This window comes from Podarcis gaigeae (assembly GCF_964106915.1).
Source record: "Podarcis gaigeae genome assembly, chromosome: 2".
Taxonomy (NCBI): Eukaryota; Metazoa; Chordata; class Lepidosauria; order Squamata; family Lacertidae; genus Podarcis; species Podarcis gaigeae.
Window position 1 is genome coordinate 72,677,230 of NC_139679.1, and position 16,700 is coordinate 72,693,929.

Below are 16,700 nucleotides of genomic sequence, written 5' to 3' on the forward strand. Positions count from 1 at the left end.
AATTTAGCTTTCTCCTTTTGCATATATCAAGGCATAGGCTGTTTTGATTGATTATGAAGCATTTCCTCCAGTTTTTCTTCTCTCTCTCTCTCCCTTCCTATTTTTATTGTTGTGATTTTTGTACCAGTGTAAAAGGAACACAAGAAGCAACTGTGAACACAAGAAGCAATTGTCCCAGAAAGCAGGCACAATTAATACATTCTACACACATAATTCACTGGCACATACAAAGCTGTTTTTCACTGAGACATTGGTTTGTATTGCATAACGTTATCTGTTTTTGCAGACAACATTTCAGGGTCTCAGGCGGTGGTGTTGTTGAGCATTCCTATCTGATATTTTAACTGAAGATTGAACTCAGGACCATTGTGCATACACAGCATTGCTCTCCTACTGGGCAGCAGCCTTTTCACTACTGATGAACCATTTTATTAATGCAGTACTGCATTTTTGTAATAGTTGATTTTGAAAAATTATATAGGAAGTGAAGGATATCTGTAATTGTAAGCTATTTTGTGTATCTCTTCATTCATTTTCAAACTGGTGTTGTCAAATAAGTGTCTCTGGCAGGTGGATGAAAATGGCAGTCTGTTTTGTTCCTGACTCTGCTACCGCCTTATTGGTTTGTTTGTTTTCTCAGTGGTGAGAAAGGTTTTACCTCACCTCATTTTTGAAAAGTCTGCTTACAGCCTTTCAAAGCTATGAAATGTTGAAACTAAAATGGCTGTGCATTCTGCTCTGATTCACATAGCATTAGGTCTGTGGGTAAAGATCCAGAAGGGCAAGTTTCCCAAGGTTAAATGAAAAAGTAGATTCCGTTTCTTTCGGAGTGATCAGTTGCAAAGATCGTCACGCTTGCACCCCTTGAAGTCTTAGTATCAGCAGTAGCATTTCAACAGTTCTAGAACTACCAGGGCCCAAATCTGTGACTCCTCCAGCTCTTTAGCCCCAGAACATGAACTGGTACTCAATCATGGGCTGAGGATCCTCAGTTTGGAAATAGTTTGGGACCAGGGGGGCTGGCAAGCAGTAGGAGTTCAGGGAGAGTGGGAGGACAGGGTTAAAATGGTGGGATTTAATACATGCTTTGGGCTTCTTGAATTAAAAGAGCAACTATATGCATTGCTGCTGCCTTAACTGTCTCAGCCTTGCTCTGAAATTCTCAGCTATTATTTTCCTCTATTGTAAACCTTTCTTGACTGTGCTGCTTTTTAGGACTGCAATTGCTTGCCTAAGAAAATCTCCAGTTTATGAACTGTGATTATCCAACAGTGTGTTATATATTAATATTTGTACAGTCACATGGTGTCCTGGGGATTCAAAGAATCAAAAGATTTGCAGCTCCCATAAAGCCTCTTTAATTAACTTGATTCAGATATTATTGTGTCACTGGGTATCTCTCTCATGGGGAGAATGTTTCATTTGTTAGTACTTAGCCAAGGCATGTCACAGTTTTCATTTTGTATCTAGGGGTTTCACATGTATTGAGTGAAAATGTGTCTTGCTTTCAGTCAACCATATATGTCTGGTGAGGAAGGCTGAACCTTTCCATCTTGCCTCTGAGATGCTGCTGTGTTTGCTTTCCAGAGCTTTGAAAGGTTGTAGAATGTAGTAAAGCTTAATCTTTTCAGTCAATGACCAACCTGGCAGCAGTGTGCAAGTCATGCTGTCTGGGTATACATAGTACTACATGATTTTCACGTGCCACTGCCAGGGTTGGCCATTCATTGAACAAGTTTTCCCAGATAAGCCAGTGCATTGGAGAATACTGAGCTGAACAGTGCCACTAAACTAAGTCTCACTCATACTTGTAGGTGGCCTCCTTAGCAGCACACAGGGCTGCTGTGCTCCCACTTAGGCTGTGTTCATGCTTGAACTCAGGGGCAGAGGAAGGGGTGTGTGGTAGGGGTGGTCTGCCCCGGGTGTCAGCAATGAGGGGGGTGACAAAATGCCAGGCGACACTCACCGCAGGGTCTGCAGTGCGCGCAGACCCTCTCCTGGGAGAGATGCAGTGGCTTGGGCATACGCAGGCTCCGCACTGCCCAAGTGGTTTGCCCACTGCCTCCCCACCAGCTGTAGGGCGGCTGAGTGGGAGGAGACAGGCAGGCTCTGGAGCCCCCGCAGTGAGCCTCGCCCCTATGGACGGTGCACCCCAGGCGGCTGAGAGGCTTCCTCCGCCACTGCTTGAACTGATAACACCAGATGGAGGCCAGCTATGTTGCCACTGCCATTTGCCTAATCATACCAGCTTTAAAATGTTCACACAAACAGTGTGGCATGGCTGTGAAGATATTGGGGGACTTACATGCTCCTCAGTCCCACATTCTCCTCGGATGCTTAGGCCGAGGCCTTCATCAGACATGAACTAGGTCATAGAGACAAATTTATGCTGGATGTATTAGAGACAGAGATTTCACTGGAGGCCTTCAAAGAAAAGAAATAGTTGACAGATGGACCCCTGATGTTTATTGAGTAGCAAAATATCTTTCTGGAGGAAGAGTTTTTAGACATGTACTGAGTCTGTTTTGTTCATTGGGTAGAAAAGCAACATTCAACAAGGGACAAAGGTTCTGTGATCTCATGTTGCCAGTCTAGCTGTCTGATGGCCGAGTTGTGCATGTATCCTTATGGGCTTTTCTTTGTTTTTGTCTTCTAGGTGCAAGAGTGGTTATGTTTAAATTGCCAGATGCAGAGAGCTTTGGGGATGGACATGACCACTGCGCCCCGTTCCAAAAGCCAGCAGCAGCTACATTCCCCGGCACTTTCCCCCTCCCATTCCCCAGCCAAACAGCCACTGCCCCATGTGGCACCAGGACCAGAGAAACAACCAGGAACTATGCAGCCAGGCCCCAAGCCAAGTGCTGGTGTCATGCAGCCTGAGACCCCCAAACCACCCCCCGCTTCAGCCCAGAGGGAACCACCCAGCCAAGCCCAGCCAAAACCTGCTGCTCCTCAGGAAGTGGTGAGGTCTTCCCCTCAGCATCAGCAAGCAAAGCCTTCGTCCACTGATCAGAGAAAGACTGTGGGAGACTCTCCAGCTAAGACTTCGGCCCCTGCCCCCAGTGCTGGGGTGCAAGAGCAGCCCCAAGAGGGCCTCACTGGTAAACTCTTTGGATTTGGGGCTTCCCTCTTGACCCAGGCAAGCACACTCATGTCTGTCCAGCCAGAGGCCACCCCACCAAGTCAGCAGTCCCCTGGCAAAGTGCCTCCGAAAATTGTCTTCAGCGATGCCAGCAAAGAAGCTGGTCCTAAAGCCCCAGGCACCACACCTGGAATGCAGGGTAAGGCTGGAACTGTCCCGGCTGCAAAGCAAGCAAAAGCAGAACAAGTAATTAAGCCAAAGGAAGTGCCGAAAGCAAGGGTCTTGTGCCCCCTCTGTAAAGCAGAGATCAACGTGGGCTCCGGTGAACCCTCCAACTATAATACCTGTACATCCTGTAAGCAGCAGGTCTGCAACATGTGTGGATTCAACCCAACACCTCATCTGGTGGAGGTAAGGCTCCTAATTTAATTTTTAACACAGTGTTGAAAAGCAGTGCTTTTCCTGTGGCTGGTTTCAATATGGATAAGGATATGGTTGATAAGGATATGAATGGCAGTGCATGTTTTGATTGGTTTGATGGGGGAAATTAGCAACTATTCTCATAGGAAAATAAATGCATAAAGGAATCTTATGTAGTTTCCCTCTTGCTCCTCAAAAATTTGGTTTTGGAAGAGACGGGGTGAACAAAGCGATCATGTTTTCTTGGCCTGTAAGAGGATGAGGGCCCCTGGGAAAGTAGCACTGTGACAGCAACGGGCAAGTAATTTTTTATTTTCTGAACACAAAAGCATCAAGCCTGGGTATGAAGGAGCTGCTCTGGATTTGGTTGCGTTTGGTTTGGATACCAAGCTGAAATGACAGAATGCTTTGCAACTTGCTGGGATAGATCCTGATGATAATTATTTGATTGCCAAAGAGTTGATGGAGTAACGGCCTTGCCTAGTGAGTACATGAAGGCTGGAGTTGACTTGATAAACCTTGTCCTTGTGGGTAAGGGCAGAAGAATGTAGGTAGGGAAAGGTCTTAAGGTTCCCAAGCCTTGTATCACCACAAAGATATCTTTCCTGTTCTGCAATATGGAAATGGTTACGAATGCATATTCTGGTCTTGGGTTTCTGAAGTTTAAAGGAAATATGATAGTAGATGAGTCATCCATCATTTTATTTTAAAAAGTCTTTGATTTGCACCTGGAAGATGTCATGCTGCTTTCATAGGTAATCAGTTTCAGCATGAACTGTAAATGGTGAATTTCCTAGGAAGATGGTGCGGTCATACCCTTTACAACTAATTGGAAATGTATGTGAAGTCCTCCAGTTCTGCTAGAATCTAATGGATCATTGCAAAAATCACCATGGAGCAATGTTGGCCCTTTCATGAGTCCAGACCAGAGGCACAGAACCTGAGAGTACTCAATTAATTTACCATCTTTATCTGATAATCCTCAGCATAGTAGGGAGCTTATAACTAGAGGTTATAACTACAGAGAACTGAGTCACATGGCTTGGATCTATTATCCACCCAGTATCTAGTATGGATCGTATATTTTTTGTTGGTGGAAATGGAGGTTGGAAAATGCACAGTAAGCACAAGCCTGCCTCTTAGTGCACAATATTAAGAAGATTGATTTATAGGATTTTACAAAAGTAATTTATTTGGAAGCAATTTTGTTTCTTCTAAACCACTTTTACATCTTTTTGGAGATATAAAAAAATTCCATTCTAAATCATAAAATTGGGTTAAAGTTGGTGTTATTTAAATCAGATTAAAAGTTACTGTGACATACACGTAAAAAATCTGATCAGTGTTTATGGCACAGCAGTGCCTTTTTATTTTAAGGGCATTATTTCAGGAGATGGTTTTTGGGGCTGGTTCTAAAAGTCTTACTCTTTTTAAAAATTCTCTTCTGCAGTGTAAAGTCAGGGATCTGTGCAGTTCCTGGTGCTCTGGGTACTGGAACTGATACCTGGGCAGCAGATGGCTTCTCAATTAGCACAGAAGCAACGCTGTGACCATGTTGTGGGGTGCTGCACCGCTGTGGGTACATATGCTGCTTGGATGGGACATAAAATCCAGTCCGTGATTACCTGGCTCGAATCCAAGTACCATTTAGCTCTCCCTGCACCCTTCATTTCCCCAAAGGGGAAAAAGAGCTATCTTGAAATTTCAAGTGTATATAGATGTTTCTCACAACAACTTCAAGTGGCTTCTGGTTTACTTTAACTACTACTGTCAAACAGCTGTCACCTCCCACACAGCAAAAGAGTGCTGCATTTTAGTGGTGGCGTTGAAATGCCTGTGTGGGTGTGATGCTACCACGGAAGTTGCAAGACTAGTAGCGTACTGCGTTATTATATAGCTCTATCCACAGGAAGCCCAAAGGCCCCTTATTTTAACAAGCCAAGCTGCACCCCTAGATGACCCCAAAAGAATACACTAATCCTAAGTAGGAAGTTCAAACCATCTACAACCAGAATGAAATTGCAAGCGTGTTTTTTTATTTTTAAGCTTCACACTAGCTTTCTCTGGGAACTCGCACCTTGCTTTCCTTGTCTGATAAAAAAATGGCTTAAACGGTGTAATCATGTGAATTGGGTAATGACATTTCTTTGCACGGAGCAGTGACTTTGTAACATTGGTGCAATGAAGTCAGCAGCAGCTTCATAGTATTTGAATAGTAATGTCAGGGACTGGGGGACCCTTTTAAAACCCCACATAGCTCAATGTTGCATGTAAGAGCAGAAGAACAAGGAGCACGAGAGGGTGCCATATTACATTTTACAGAATGTAAAACCTTGACTGAAGCAGCACAATGCAGATTGGAACATTCCATAGGAGCAAGATACAGCCAAGTTCTGATGAAGGGATGAGCCATTGGTTAAAAATGGGGCAACAAATAGCAAGGGGAAGTAGGAAGGGTTTTCAAATGTATATGGTTAGCTCCTTACAGCTCCACCTCCACCTTGGCAGTTGAACGGGTGTGCCACCCCTTAGGGGGTGCTGCTTCAGGCAGCTCCCTCATCCTGCCTCATGGGTGGTCCAGCTCTCGTAACAGCCAATAAATCAGCAAATCTCTGACACTATAAAGTTTGGGGTATTCCGACTTCTGCAGTGTTTTGTGTAAACAAAATAACTCCATAGGACTCTGGAACTGCAAGCCTAATGTTTAAAATAGGCTGCTACTGCCAAATTCTGAGTTATTTATGAATGCCGAACAAAAATGCAGGTTTTTAAAAGATGCAAATTCCACCAGCAGGTGCGGAGGGGAGAATTTCCTCCCCTGCTTCAGTCCTGAGGACAATCCTTTTACTAAAGCTAGTATTTGCTTTGGGGAAGAAATTCCCCATTGGCACCAAGAGAATACAGGGATGAGTACTGTGCTTTACAAAAAGATATGCAGCAGTCTGCCCAAACAGGCAGTTTGTAGCCATGTATAAGCATGGTTCACTGAAGAAAAGAGGCGGGGAGTTAAACTGTATATCACTCTTGCTAACCTAGCAAGGTTGGGAAAATAAGGAACCATTAAAACTGCTTGCTCGTTGGATTGTTCATTTCACCATTCTCTCCGTCAACTCCTAATGAATAAGCTGGCAGAATAAAAACCTGTTCAGTCATATATTGATTAAAATTTACATTTGTATATTGTTTTCCTTCTTTAATAGAAATGTAGCAATTGGCCTGCAAAAACAATGGTGCTGTAGTGCCAGAATGTATAGACTCAGATCTTAGGATGGCAATTGCAGAGTAGGAGCATGTTTGATTCCCTTGGGACAGAAGACCAGTGTTCCCTGCTGCTGCCCAAACTTAGAATTGTTAGGGAGCAAGGAAGATGTCGGCCTTTCTATGCAGCACCCCAAGGACCAATTGAGTGGACCTGGAGCACAGTCATCAACACTAAACTTGCCTTTTACTTATTTTATTCTTTGCATTTATGCCCCACCCTCTCCCAAAGGAACTTGGGAAAACATAAATGAGGGTTTGCCCCCATTCTGCCCTCACAAGAATCCTGTGAGAAAAGCTGGCCCAGGGGCTGACCCAGAGTCACCCAGTGATTTTCAGAGCAGAATAGGAGTCCAACTGCAATCTTCTTAACCACACTATACCACCCTAATTCTGGGTGACTCTGCCCTTCTTGCCAGGTATAGGATGAAATCTTTACAGCATCGGTGCAAATTATTTGTTTGTCCTGTGGAGAAGATTAGAAGAATCTACACAGCTGACTCTATGATTTGTGCTTGTGGTGAGCTCTTCCACTATATAATTAGTTGTGCTCAGAAGCAAGCTGACTTGTAGGCATGTGAACTTGCCCGTTTGCTAAAAATCAAAAATTAATGTTCAGCAAACAGTTCTGTCTGCTTGTGTAGCTGCTTGCCATACAAACAGAAACAGAGAATGTTAGGTGCACCACTGTGTATTTTTCTTTTATTTCAATATCTGCAAGATTATGCTAATTAAAGATGGATAAATAATAAACCAAAGGCTACAGGCAATGTAAGTTTTCTGCACCAAAAAAGAAGGAAAGAAATGAAGGCCATACTGTACTCCTGGAGAACTTTTATTTAAATCAGTTCTCTATAGCTATAGCAATGTTTGTTGTTAAAAGCAGACTTCACATTGTTCATGAAAGGTACAGTGAGACAAAATAATGCTTGCTATTAGATTTTGCCTGTCATGTCAATACAATTTTAACAGCTCAGTCCAGTAGTGCTGGGTATAGGGGGCGGAGGGGGCTTCAGCTCTGCCAATACTTTTTGGCAGGGGGTAGCGCCCCCCCCCCCAATACTGCATGCACATCCCAGCACCAGCCTTTGCCCAGCAACCCAGACTCCACACGCCTGGGATGAGAGTGGGTGATCTTTGCTTCACTTGTCCCAGCCATACCCCGGCTCCTGGGCTGTGGCTGGGACAAGCAAGCGCGGAGATCACCCTCCACAGGTCTCATGGGCGGCATCACATGACACATCACATGACTGCGCCCCCTTAATGTGGGGGACAAGTCGGCACCCCTGGATCAGTCCTAACTATACTTAGAAAACTTGGAAGTACTATTGATTTTAACTGCAAGAGAGATAGTCATGTTAGTTGGAGGAGAAACATAAAAGAGTCTTATGGCGCCTTCAAGACTAATTCATTTATTTTGGGACAAGCTTTTTTGAGCTACACCTACTCTAATCAGATACATGGGGCTTTTCCACACTGAGGTTTATTGTGTGTTGGCAGCTGTTTGCTTTCACATTTAATTTGTGTAGTCCACGTGATGTTACCCTCAAACAACACCAGTCTTATGTTGAGTAAATTTGGGTTTACCCAACAATGGACAATCAGGTAAGTTGGGGGCAACTGGGCTCCAAGCTGTTCTACTTGGGGTTGCATACAATTTGTGTGTTTTGGGGTGAATAGATCTGTTGTTACTTTGTGCTATGCCCCATTACATGGCAAAAGGCGTGAGAGGATGGTCTCTGGCCACACTGCAGTTTAAATTACCTGCGGCCATGCCTCTTGCCGGCACTGATTGGATGGCGGGGCCACCCCTGGTCAGGGCCCTGCCCTAGCACCGGCAACATGGCCAGACAGCATCAAGGAGGCTGTCAGTCTCCACCCCCAGCCAGATCATTGCAGGGGCTGAGGCCCAGCCACAACGCCGCCCACCAGAGAAGGTGAGCAGACTTGTGCTATGCCCCATTACATACACACTGCTTTCTCAATGTTTTCATTTCTTTCTGGCAGCACTTGTAACTCTTTTCAGCTCGGAAGGAAGAAAGAAACATTGAACTCAGTGTATATAGCATTATATGCTGAATGTTTTAAAGAAGAGGAAAAATCTGATGGTGGCAGTGGGAGCCCTGTATATTAAATTCGGATGTCTGTTGGCTTCCTATGAAGCCAGAGAGCGGGAGGACAATTTAAAGGGCAACATGGGGAGATGGAAGGAGTTGCTGAATGCTTCCACTGAAAACTGCTTCTCCCCAGCTGTGTTCTTCCCAGTGAGACTCCCATGACTAGAAATAATCCCCTTTAGGTAAGACTGATATGTGACCCCAGTGTTAATTTGAAAAATAGTGGAAACATGAAAATGCAACACGTCTATGAAACACTGTTTAAATGGATGGTTCAGGGATGCGTTTGGTACAAGGAGTTCATCTGTTACATATGAATTGAACTGAATAATGCTTTTTATCCCCTCCAAGTCAATTTCCATTATATTTTTTATAATATTGATTTTTAAAATCTCTTTGGAGGCAGCCATCTCCTTGTTCAAAGGACTTCAGTTGTCCATTTCTCTTGAATCTTATACTGTAGGAAACATTTTTACAGATTTTAAGCACGTTTTGCCTTCCTGAGCTGGATTGGATTTGCAGGAGATCCTCTAAGGCCTTTACTCGCTTTGCCAGAAGTGGAGGCATGGATTGCAGCTCTCACTTTTTCTGCAGAAGTGCTACACTGCAGCTCTTTCCCCCCCTCTTTAGTTGTTCTAGCACTGCAGTCACCAAGGTCAGCAGATACAACTCCAAACACTCCAGAGGACTGAACTACTGAGGAAGATGAGCCCAGTTTGAGCTGTTAAAAGATTATACATGCTCTGCTCCCAATGGAGGATGGATTCCTGTTTCAGAGGGGTGATGAACCCCTGTCTATAATGTACCTGCCACCGTCACTTTTGAAAAGCAGTGTTATAGTGTTACAAGAGGAGCAGCCCCAATTTCTGACTTCATGTGTAAAGTGGTGATATACACATACAGTAGGATCGTGTCTTGCTCAGGGTTTACTTTCTGAGGGGGTAGTACGTAAAGCCAAAGTTGTGTATATTCAAAACAATCCCCTGGAACCACCCCAGCACAAGCAATTTTACCTTCCAAAGCCTGCACGAGATCTTGCAATGGCTTCCAAGATTTTGTGAAGGCCTCCAGAACCCACAGGAGACCTTCCCAAGCCCAGTAAGCAAGGCAAGGAACTCTGCGACTTGCATACATTTAATATTAGTGTGATATCAGCTGGCCAGCCACCAGGCGCGTCAGGTTGCAGTCGCACAATTTAAATCAGCACAAGTTGTGATCCTACTGTACTTGTGCATATATGCCAAGGTTGCAGTCTTTTCCTGGGGAAGGAGGAACAGTTGTGGAGATATATGCAGTGTTACATAGTTTGCTGCGTGTGTGAAAGAAATTGTGCCATCTAAGTCTCCCTGCCCTAATATTCTGTACAGCAGAAAAATCCCCAGCAGATGCATATTCAAGCCCCAAAGGAGATTTCACAACCTCCCTCCCTAGACAGCTTCTTGTGTACAGCTAGAAAGTTGGCTGTTATTCAGATCTCTGGGGAGACCATTTCAAGCCGTAGAAGCAGACCTATTTCAGGGTTGCTTTCCTAACCCCTTTCCCCTGGAGAGAGAATCCATGATAGCTCCGCAGCTCTCTCCATTGTGTATCACTATTCAGCCAATGGGAGGCAATGCCTCTCTTAATATATATATGGCAAAAGGTCTGTTGTTGTTTATTAATTTTGCATAACTATTATAGAAAATTAATCGAAGAAAAAATAGATGTGTCCCAGCTCTGATTGATTTAATATTTACCATAGTTAGCAGTGCTGATACAGTCCCTTCCCAGAGCACTTGTAGTCTATATTAAACTGGCTGACAGGGATACACAGAGAGATCATGGTTTGACAGAGAACTAGAAATGAGGTAAGGAAGAATTTGGAGTACAAGGTAAGGTTAAGCTGTTTCTAGAAACACATAGTGATGAAGCTAGTCTTGAGGAGGGAAGGAAGTGACTTGATGAAAAAGAGAAGGGATATGATACAGTCGCTGAAAGTGTCATGGCAAGATTCACAGTGGAATAAAAAGCACACCAATAGCAGCTAATCTTGTTGGGATGTTGAAAGAGTGCAGGGGAAATAAGGAGAGATGTGAGGCATGGTATGCGGACAGAGATGTGGAGCAGCTTTGCAAATAGGGACTGGAGGGTTATAGAAGGAGTTATGTGGAAGTGTAAAGAGAGAGGAATGTGATCATAGCAATGGGATGACAACCTGAAACAAAATTATTATTATTATTATTATTATTAAGAGGGAAGACGTGCAGGAGCGAAAGCCAGAAATGTGGAGATTAGAACAATTTAGGTAAGAGCTGACCCCAGCATGGACATGGTGTCCAGGTTATTCAAAAATAGAAAGTTCTTTAAGTTCTAGAAATAGTTCTAGAAATAGAAGTTCTAGAAATAGAAGTTCTTTAAAGGGAATTTAATATCATGTCATCTAAACAAAAATATTGGAGCATTAAGAGGAAGACGTTGCTCGTGGTGAGTACATATGTAGGGCTAATGTCTTTGTTGGATATTCAAATAGCAGAATGGGAGCAAATGAGTGGGTAATACTTGTCATAGGTATTCTGGCTTGGGCGGGGTATAAATAGTAAATTATTATTATTATATCAGTAGGCAAAGCCATATTCATTTTTGTGGGGAAAGCAGCAGAAACTGTTTACCAGGAAAATATCCTTATTTAAGGTAGGCAGCCATACTCCTACTGTTTCTAGAGGAATACTATGGATTGGGCGTTCTCTTTTGGTTGACAGAACATTTCAAGCCAACATTTGCAATGCATACTACAGTCTGCATAGTTCAGTCTGTTGGAAATCTGAACAAATAGGAGGCTTCCATGGCAAATGGAGTGACTGAATTCCCATACATAGATATCATCCAGAATAGCAGCTTTCTGAACAAATCATATCTTTGTAGATATCTACAAAGAGATAAATAAAATCAATAGAATAAACATGTGCTTAGAAGAGGTTTTAGGGATGATAACTGCCTAGCACTGCCTTCTGCATTGCCTAAAGTCTTAGACAGCTTCCCTTTGGTTTTAAAGAGTAAATGAAAGAACATGCAAAAATAATCTGTGGCAGTACAGCCCTTCAGCTAATAAGATAAAGTGACATATGATTTGTGTCAAGCTTCTAGCAGAGAATATAACAGAATCTGAATCTGAAATAGTAAAGAGAGTTTGAAAGACAAGACACTACTGGTGTGTTCAGCACTGTTGTTTTAGTGATTATCATTGCTAAACGCATCTCTACATATTGTATGTACACATGGATCGAATCCTCTTGGAATTGCAGGATTGAGATTTATTTATTTTAATTTATTTCCCTAAAATAACACTGAATTTGTGCAGTAGCATTCATTTATTGCTATAAATGCAAATCAGTTTGATGTGCTTTGCCAGAACTGGGGGGGTGGGGTGGGGATTTTGATATGGACATGCGAAGTGACCTGGTTCCAGACTTGGAGGGAAATTGAATTTATCTTCTGTTGAAAAATTAAAGGAACAAATTAATGTAAGATTGCAATCCTAAAGACACTTACTGAGAGTAAACCACATTGAACTCACTGGCATTTACTTTCAAGTAAACATGCTTAGTGTTATACTGTACATTTGCTAAAGATATCTACATACCTTGAATGTACACATCCACCTTTGTACTATGCTAGGAAAGGCATAGTGGGAGAGCTCTGTTCACACCAGTCATTGGAAGATTTTTTATCTTTTAAATAAGGTTGAAGTTGTTGAGGAGGTGATGACATCATCCCACCAACTCTCCTCTTCCCCTAAAGACAAATTATTTAAGTTAGCTACACCTCAATCTCCCAATCTGAGATTCTGGATGCCAAGTTGCACAGGAATTGGACCTTAGATAATATTTTGAACTGCAGGAGTCAGGGAATCAGACCCAAATCAGGACAACAATTACAAAATCAATTAGAAAGCAACTCCACCAGGAGGAACGTTTCGTAACAATGTTCATAATTGTGAGTCAAGTCACTACACCTCTCATGATATTTGAGAATTTAATAAACCAAACCACAAATTGGAGAAAAGGCATACTGTCAAATATCTAGAGAAATTTATTAGCTCAAACATTGAGAGCACATGACAGACTTAAAAGAATTGAGGAACATTAACTCTGGAAATTGGCAAGGTTAAGTAGAAAAGGATTTGAAGCAAAGCACTGTTGAAACAATTTCTAGAGTCAGAGAGAACTCTTTAGAGATGGCATTTCGCTGGTACCTTATTCCTCACATACAAAATAGAATGACTAACACGGTTTCTCCATCATGTTGGAGGCAAAGTGAGAACTGAGGAACATTTTTCCTTATGTGGTGATAATGTGAGAGAATTGCAACATCATGAGGAGGAGTTTTCCATGGTACAATTGGTAATCAGTCATTGCTTCCAGACCCACACTTGACATTATTACATATATTTGAGGGGCTGTGCACAAAAAAACTCGTAACATTCTTACTGATAGCAGCTAGACTTGTAATTGCTAAAAAATTGAAGGTCTTGCAATAATTCCTTTCTGGATAATTGGTACCAGGGAGTATGGAAAATGGCATTGATGGAAAAACTTGTGCATCAGACAACTTTCAAGCTGGTTAGTATTGCTTCATTACTCATGCAAATATGCCAGAGCATGGATTCAGTCACCAATTATCCCTGGACAACTTTGGATAAGCAATCTTAAGACCTGTGAATTCATAAGTATAATATCAAACATGGACTCATTCTGGACCTGATTATTAAATTGATATATTGGTATTATGACTCCCACTTAACCAATATTATTCCTATTAATACTAAATACATGATTTTCTTTTTCTAAAAAAGAGAGGTAGAAGTTTTTGTATAACCTACCTCCTATCCCATATGCTACGAAGATGTGGCAATTGATCATTGTAAATTCTATATACCAGGCATAGGCAACCTCGGCCCGCCAAATATTTTGGGATTAGATAGATAGATAATACTTTATTCGGCTATAAGCCCACAAGGTAAAACAAATCAATAGATAAAATAGCATTTTACAATCTAAAATATCAACTAAAATATTTCAACGCATATTTGGGATTACAATTCCCACCATCCCTGACCATTAGTCCTGTTAGCTAGGGATCATGGGAGTTGTAGTTCCAAAACATCTGGCAGGCCGAGGTTGCCTATGGCTGCCATATACCTTACACGCTCCATGCAGTTTTCTCAAACCATGCAGAATCCCAGCAGTCTGAACACACCCAAAGACATTTTTCATCTTTATGGCAATTCACAATATTGTAATTACTCTTTCTTGTTTAATTGTTTGCGCCTATATGATAGGCACTGGCATCTATTAAACTGCCTTACGGAGCAGTGCCAAGAGACGTGACCTTTGGGGTGATGTGCAAATTTCAAATGGGGAGACAGCTTGTATGTGGGGGTGTGGGGCAATGCAAAAGTTCACTTCAGACATGGCAGATTGCACTTTCTCTTCCCCTCCCCACCTACTTTGACATCCAAAATAGCCCTCAGTTGAGATGTTGAATGACTGACATTCAAGTCTGTATAGTTACTGTGGTATATAGCTTATAACACCATTGGTTTGTTTTTACACTGTTCGTCCTTAATATAATAATATGCAATTCCAGAAGCCTAATGTTTGCATGATCACTCCCCATATTTTCAAATAGAGAGTCTTAGCATTCAAGTGACAAAATGAAATAAGTGACAGGGCTGGAGAAGGTTCCTATAGATGGGAAGGAGTCCTAAAGCTTACAGGAAAATACGATCTCAAAAAAACTGCCACCTCTCTCCTGAAAATCAGAGGGGACTGAGAGCCATGTATGTACGGTGCCCTCCTGATGCCAGAGAGCAGATGCAAGCTTTAGCTACCAAAATTGGGAGTTGGACCCAATACGCAAACTATGATTTATTTTATTGTATTGCATACTTATACCTTCTGTCTCTGTTTCTTCATAGCATCCTTGCTTCTGAAACATTAAGTAGAGGCCTCTGAATACTAACTCCTGGGAAGTGAGTGTAGAAGAGTGCTATTGCCTTTATATCTTGCTTGCCGGCTTCTGATGAACATCTGGTTGGCTATTGTGGGAAACAGTGTGGATTCCTGGATGAATCTATGGTTTAACCCAGCAAGGTTTCTGTTATGTTCTTAAGTACTTTGGTTTTTATTTTTCTCTGAATAAATTCCTATTGATTCTAGAGTTCCCATTCTCCCTGGTGGTGACTGGATACTTGAGTGTGAATTTCCACACAGTCATGAAGCTTGCCAGGACACCTTAGGTTAGTTATTATCCGATCCACTAGTCAGTTAGGTGAGCCACCTAACCTGCCTCACAAGGTTGTTGTGAAGATAAAATGTGGAGGGGGACCAAGTACGACATTTGAGCTCTTTGAAAGATAGGTAAGCTATAAATGTAATACATAATAATTCTACATCTACACATTACTCAGAATTGTGCAAAGTTCTTGCTGTGGCATTATATTCTCATTACAAGCTCACATTTCCAGTGTGTTCAGCCCTTTATTAGCAAAGTCCTTCTCTGCCGGATTGCTAATATTCCTTCTGTGCTTTGTTTGAGAAAGAGCATGGGATCCAGAACGTGAAAGCTCTGTGTTCTTTAGTTAACAATCTTTCTGTAACCCTTTAATCTTTAGAAGCAGTAGTGGATGGCATTGTAGTTCTCATTATCTGGACCTTTATCATTAGCGGAGATTATACAGATCTAATGGGAGACTATCACTAAGAATTGCTCCTTCCTGATCCACTTAGCATATATTGTTTAATCAGCCTGTCTGCCAGTTCTGGTTGATTCCATTCAAACAGATTTTTGAGTTTGTGCCCCTGTGCAGGTGTCATCTAGGCTTACAAAGGTCCTGATTTCCCATCAAAAACCAATGATTCATACCAGAGTTCAAAAGAATTAGTCATATCAAAAATGTAGAGAATGGACCTGCTTTATATCACCTACTGGAAAAATGCACTGTAACAGTCAGGTTTGAAGTTATAATGAAAGGAAAAGTGGGATTGGCGGGGTGGGGGGACTGAAGCACAATCTGTCCTACTTCCAGTTTTTGCATTTGGCTGTTATGAATAATGCTTGTAAATTATATAAAGCACTCTGATAGCTCAGCAGTTGAGAGAGAAGCATGTTACATCCCCAGGCATCAAAAGAACAGACAGAAGAAAGGGGCGGGGAGAGAGGCATTAAAATTTGAGTTCTTTTAATTTTTGCACATGTGCTTTTGAAAAATCAGTGTGTAACTCAAAGCTGCTGTCATAAGCAAGCAGCTGTACAGGGATTTATCCGACCCCTTCCTAATGCTTTCAATTCTTGAGCATGTCTATGCTAGGTGCATGCGGTGGGTGTATTTGTGTCTGTGTGACAGACAGACATTAACCGTTTTACAATTGTTTCTGAAGATGGAAGCAGCTATATGGGGAATCCCTTTTAAGAATGTTTGCCTTTTCCCCTTTGTCAAAAGCATCTTCTGCTGCCGTGGAGAGGGGCACATTGGTCCCGGGAATGTAATTATTTAGTAATTCTTGGCCAAAGAGGATTAGTAGGTTAAGACAATTCCAGCAGGTAGTCCCACTTTCTGGGACATGTATGTATTAGTTCTTTTGAGAACAAGGAGACTCAAGAAGGAAGAGAGAGGACTAGATATTTGCGGGCCCAGGCACAGGAAGCAAGCAGCCCAGTGCAGGGCCATCTCAGGTAGAAATAAGACTCAGGACATCAGTCTTAGGTTGAAATAGGCTACAACTTTTGTTGTTCACATATGTAAATAGGCTTTGGCGATGACATTGGGTAAGCATCAGGTATCA

The 16,700-nt window shown here is 42.3% G+C and overlaps 1 protein-coding gene and 1 long non-coding RNA gene across 5 annotated transcripts in view; one reads left to right on the forward strand and one right to left on the reverse strand.

The window, feature by feature from the left end:
* BSN (bassoon presynaptic cytomatrix protein) overlaps positions 1-16,700 on the forward strand; it is a 209,197-nt gene that overhangs the window by 52,841 nt on the left and 139,656 nt on the right. For all 4 annotated transcript variants that reach the window (XM_083726433.1, XM_083726432.1, XM_083726435.1 and 1 more), the window contains exon 3: positions 2,657-3,493. In XM_083726433.1, the coding sequence (XP_083582559.1) occupies positions 2,657-3,493 (837 nt within the window). The remainder of the gene's footprint in view (positions 1-2,656; positions 3,494-16,700) is intronic.
* The window catches only part of LOC310838878, a 36,503-nt gene continuing 34,667 nt past the window's right edge, over positions 14,865-16,700 (reverse strand). The window contains exon 3 of the long non-coding RNA XR_014561199.1: positions 14,865-14,953. This is a non-coding gene — a long non-coding RNA (uncharacterized lncRNA). The remainder of the gene's footprint in view (positions 14,954-16,700) is intronic.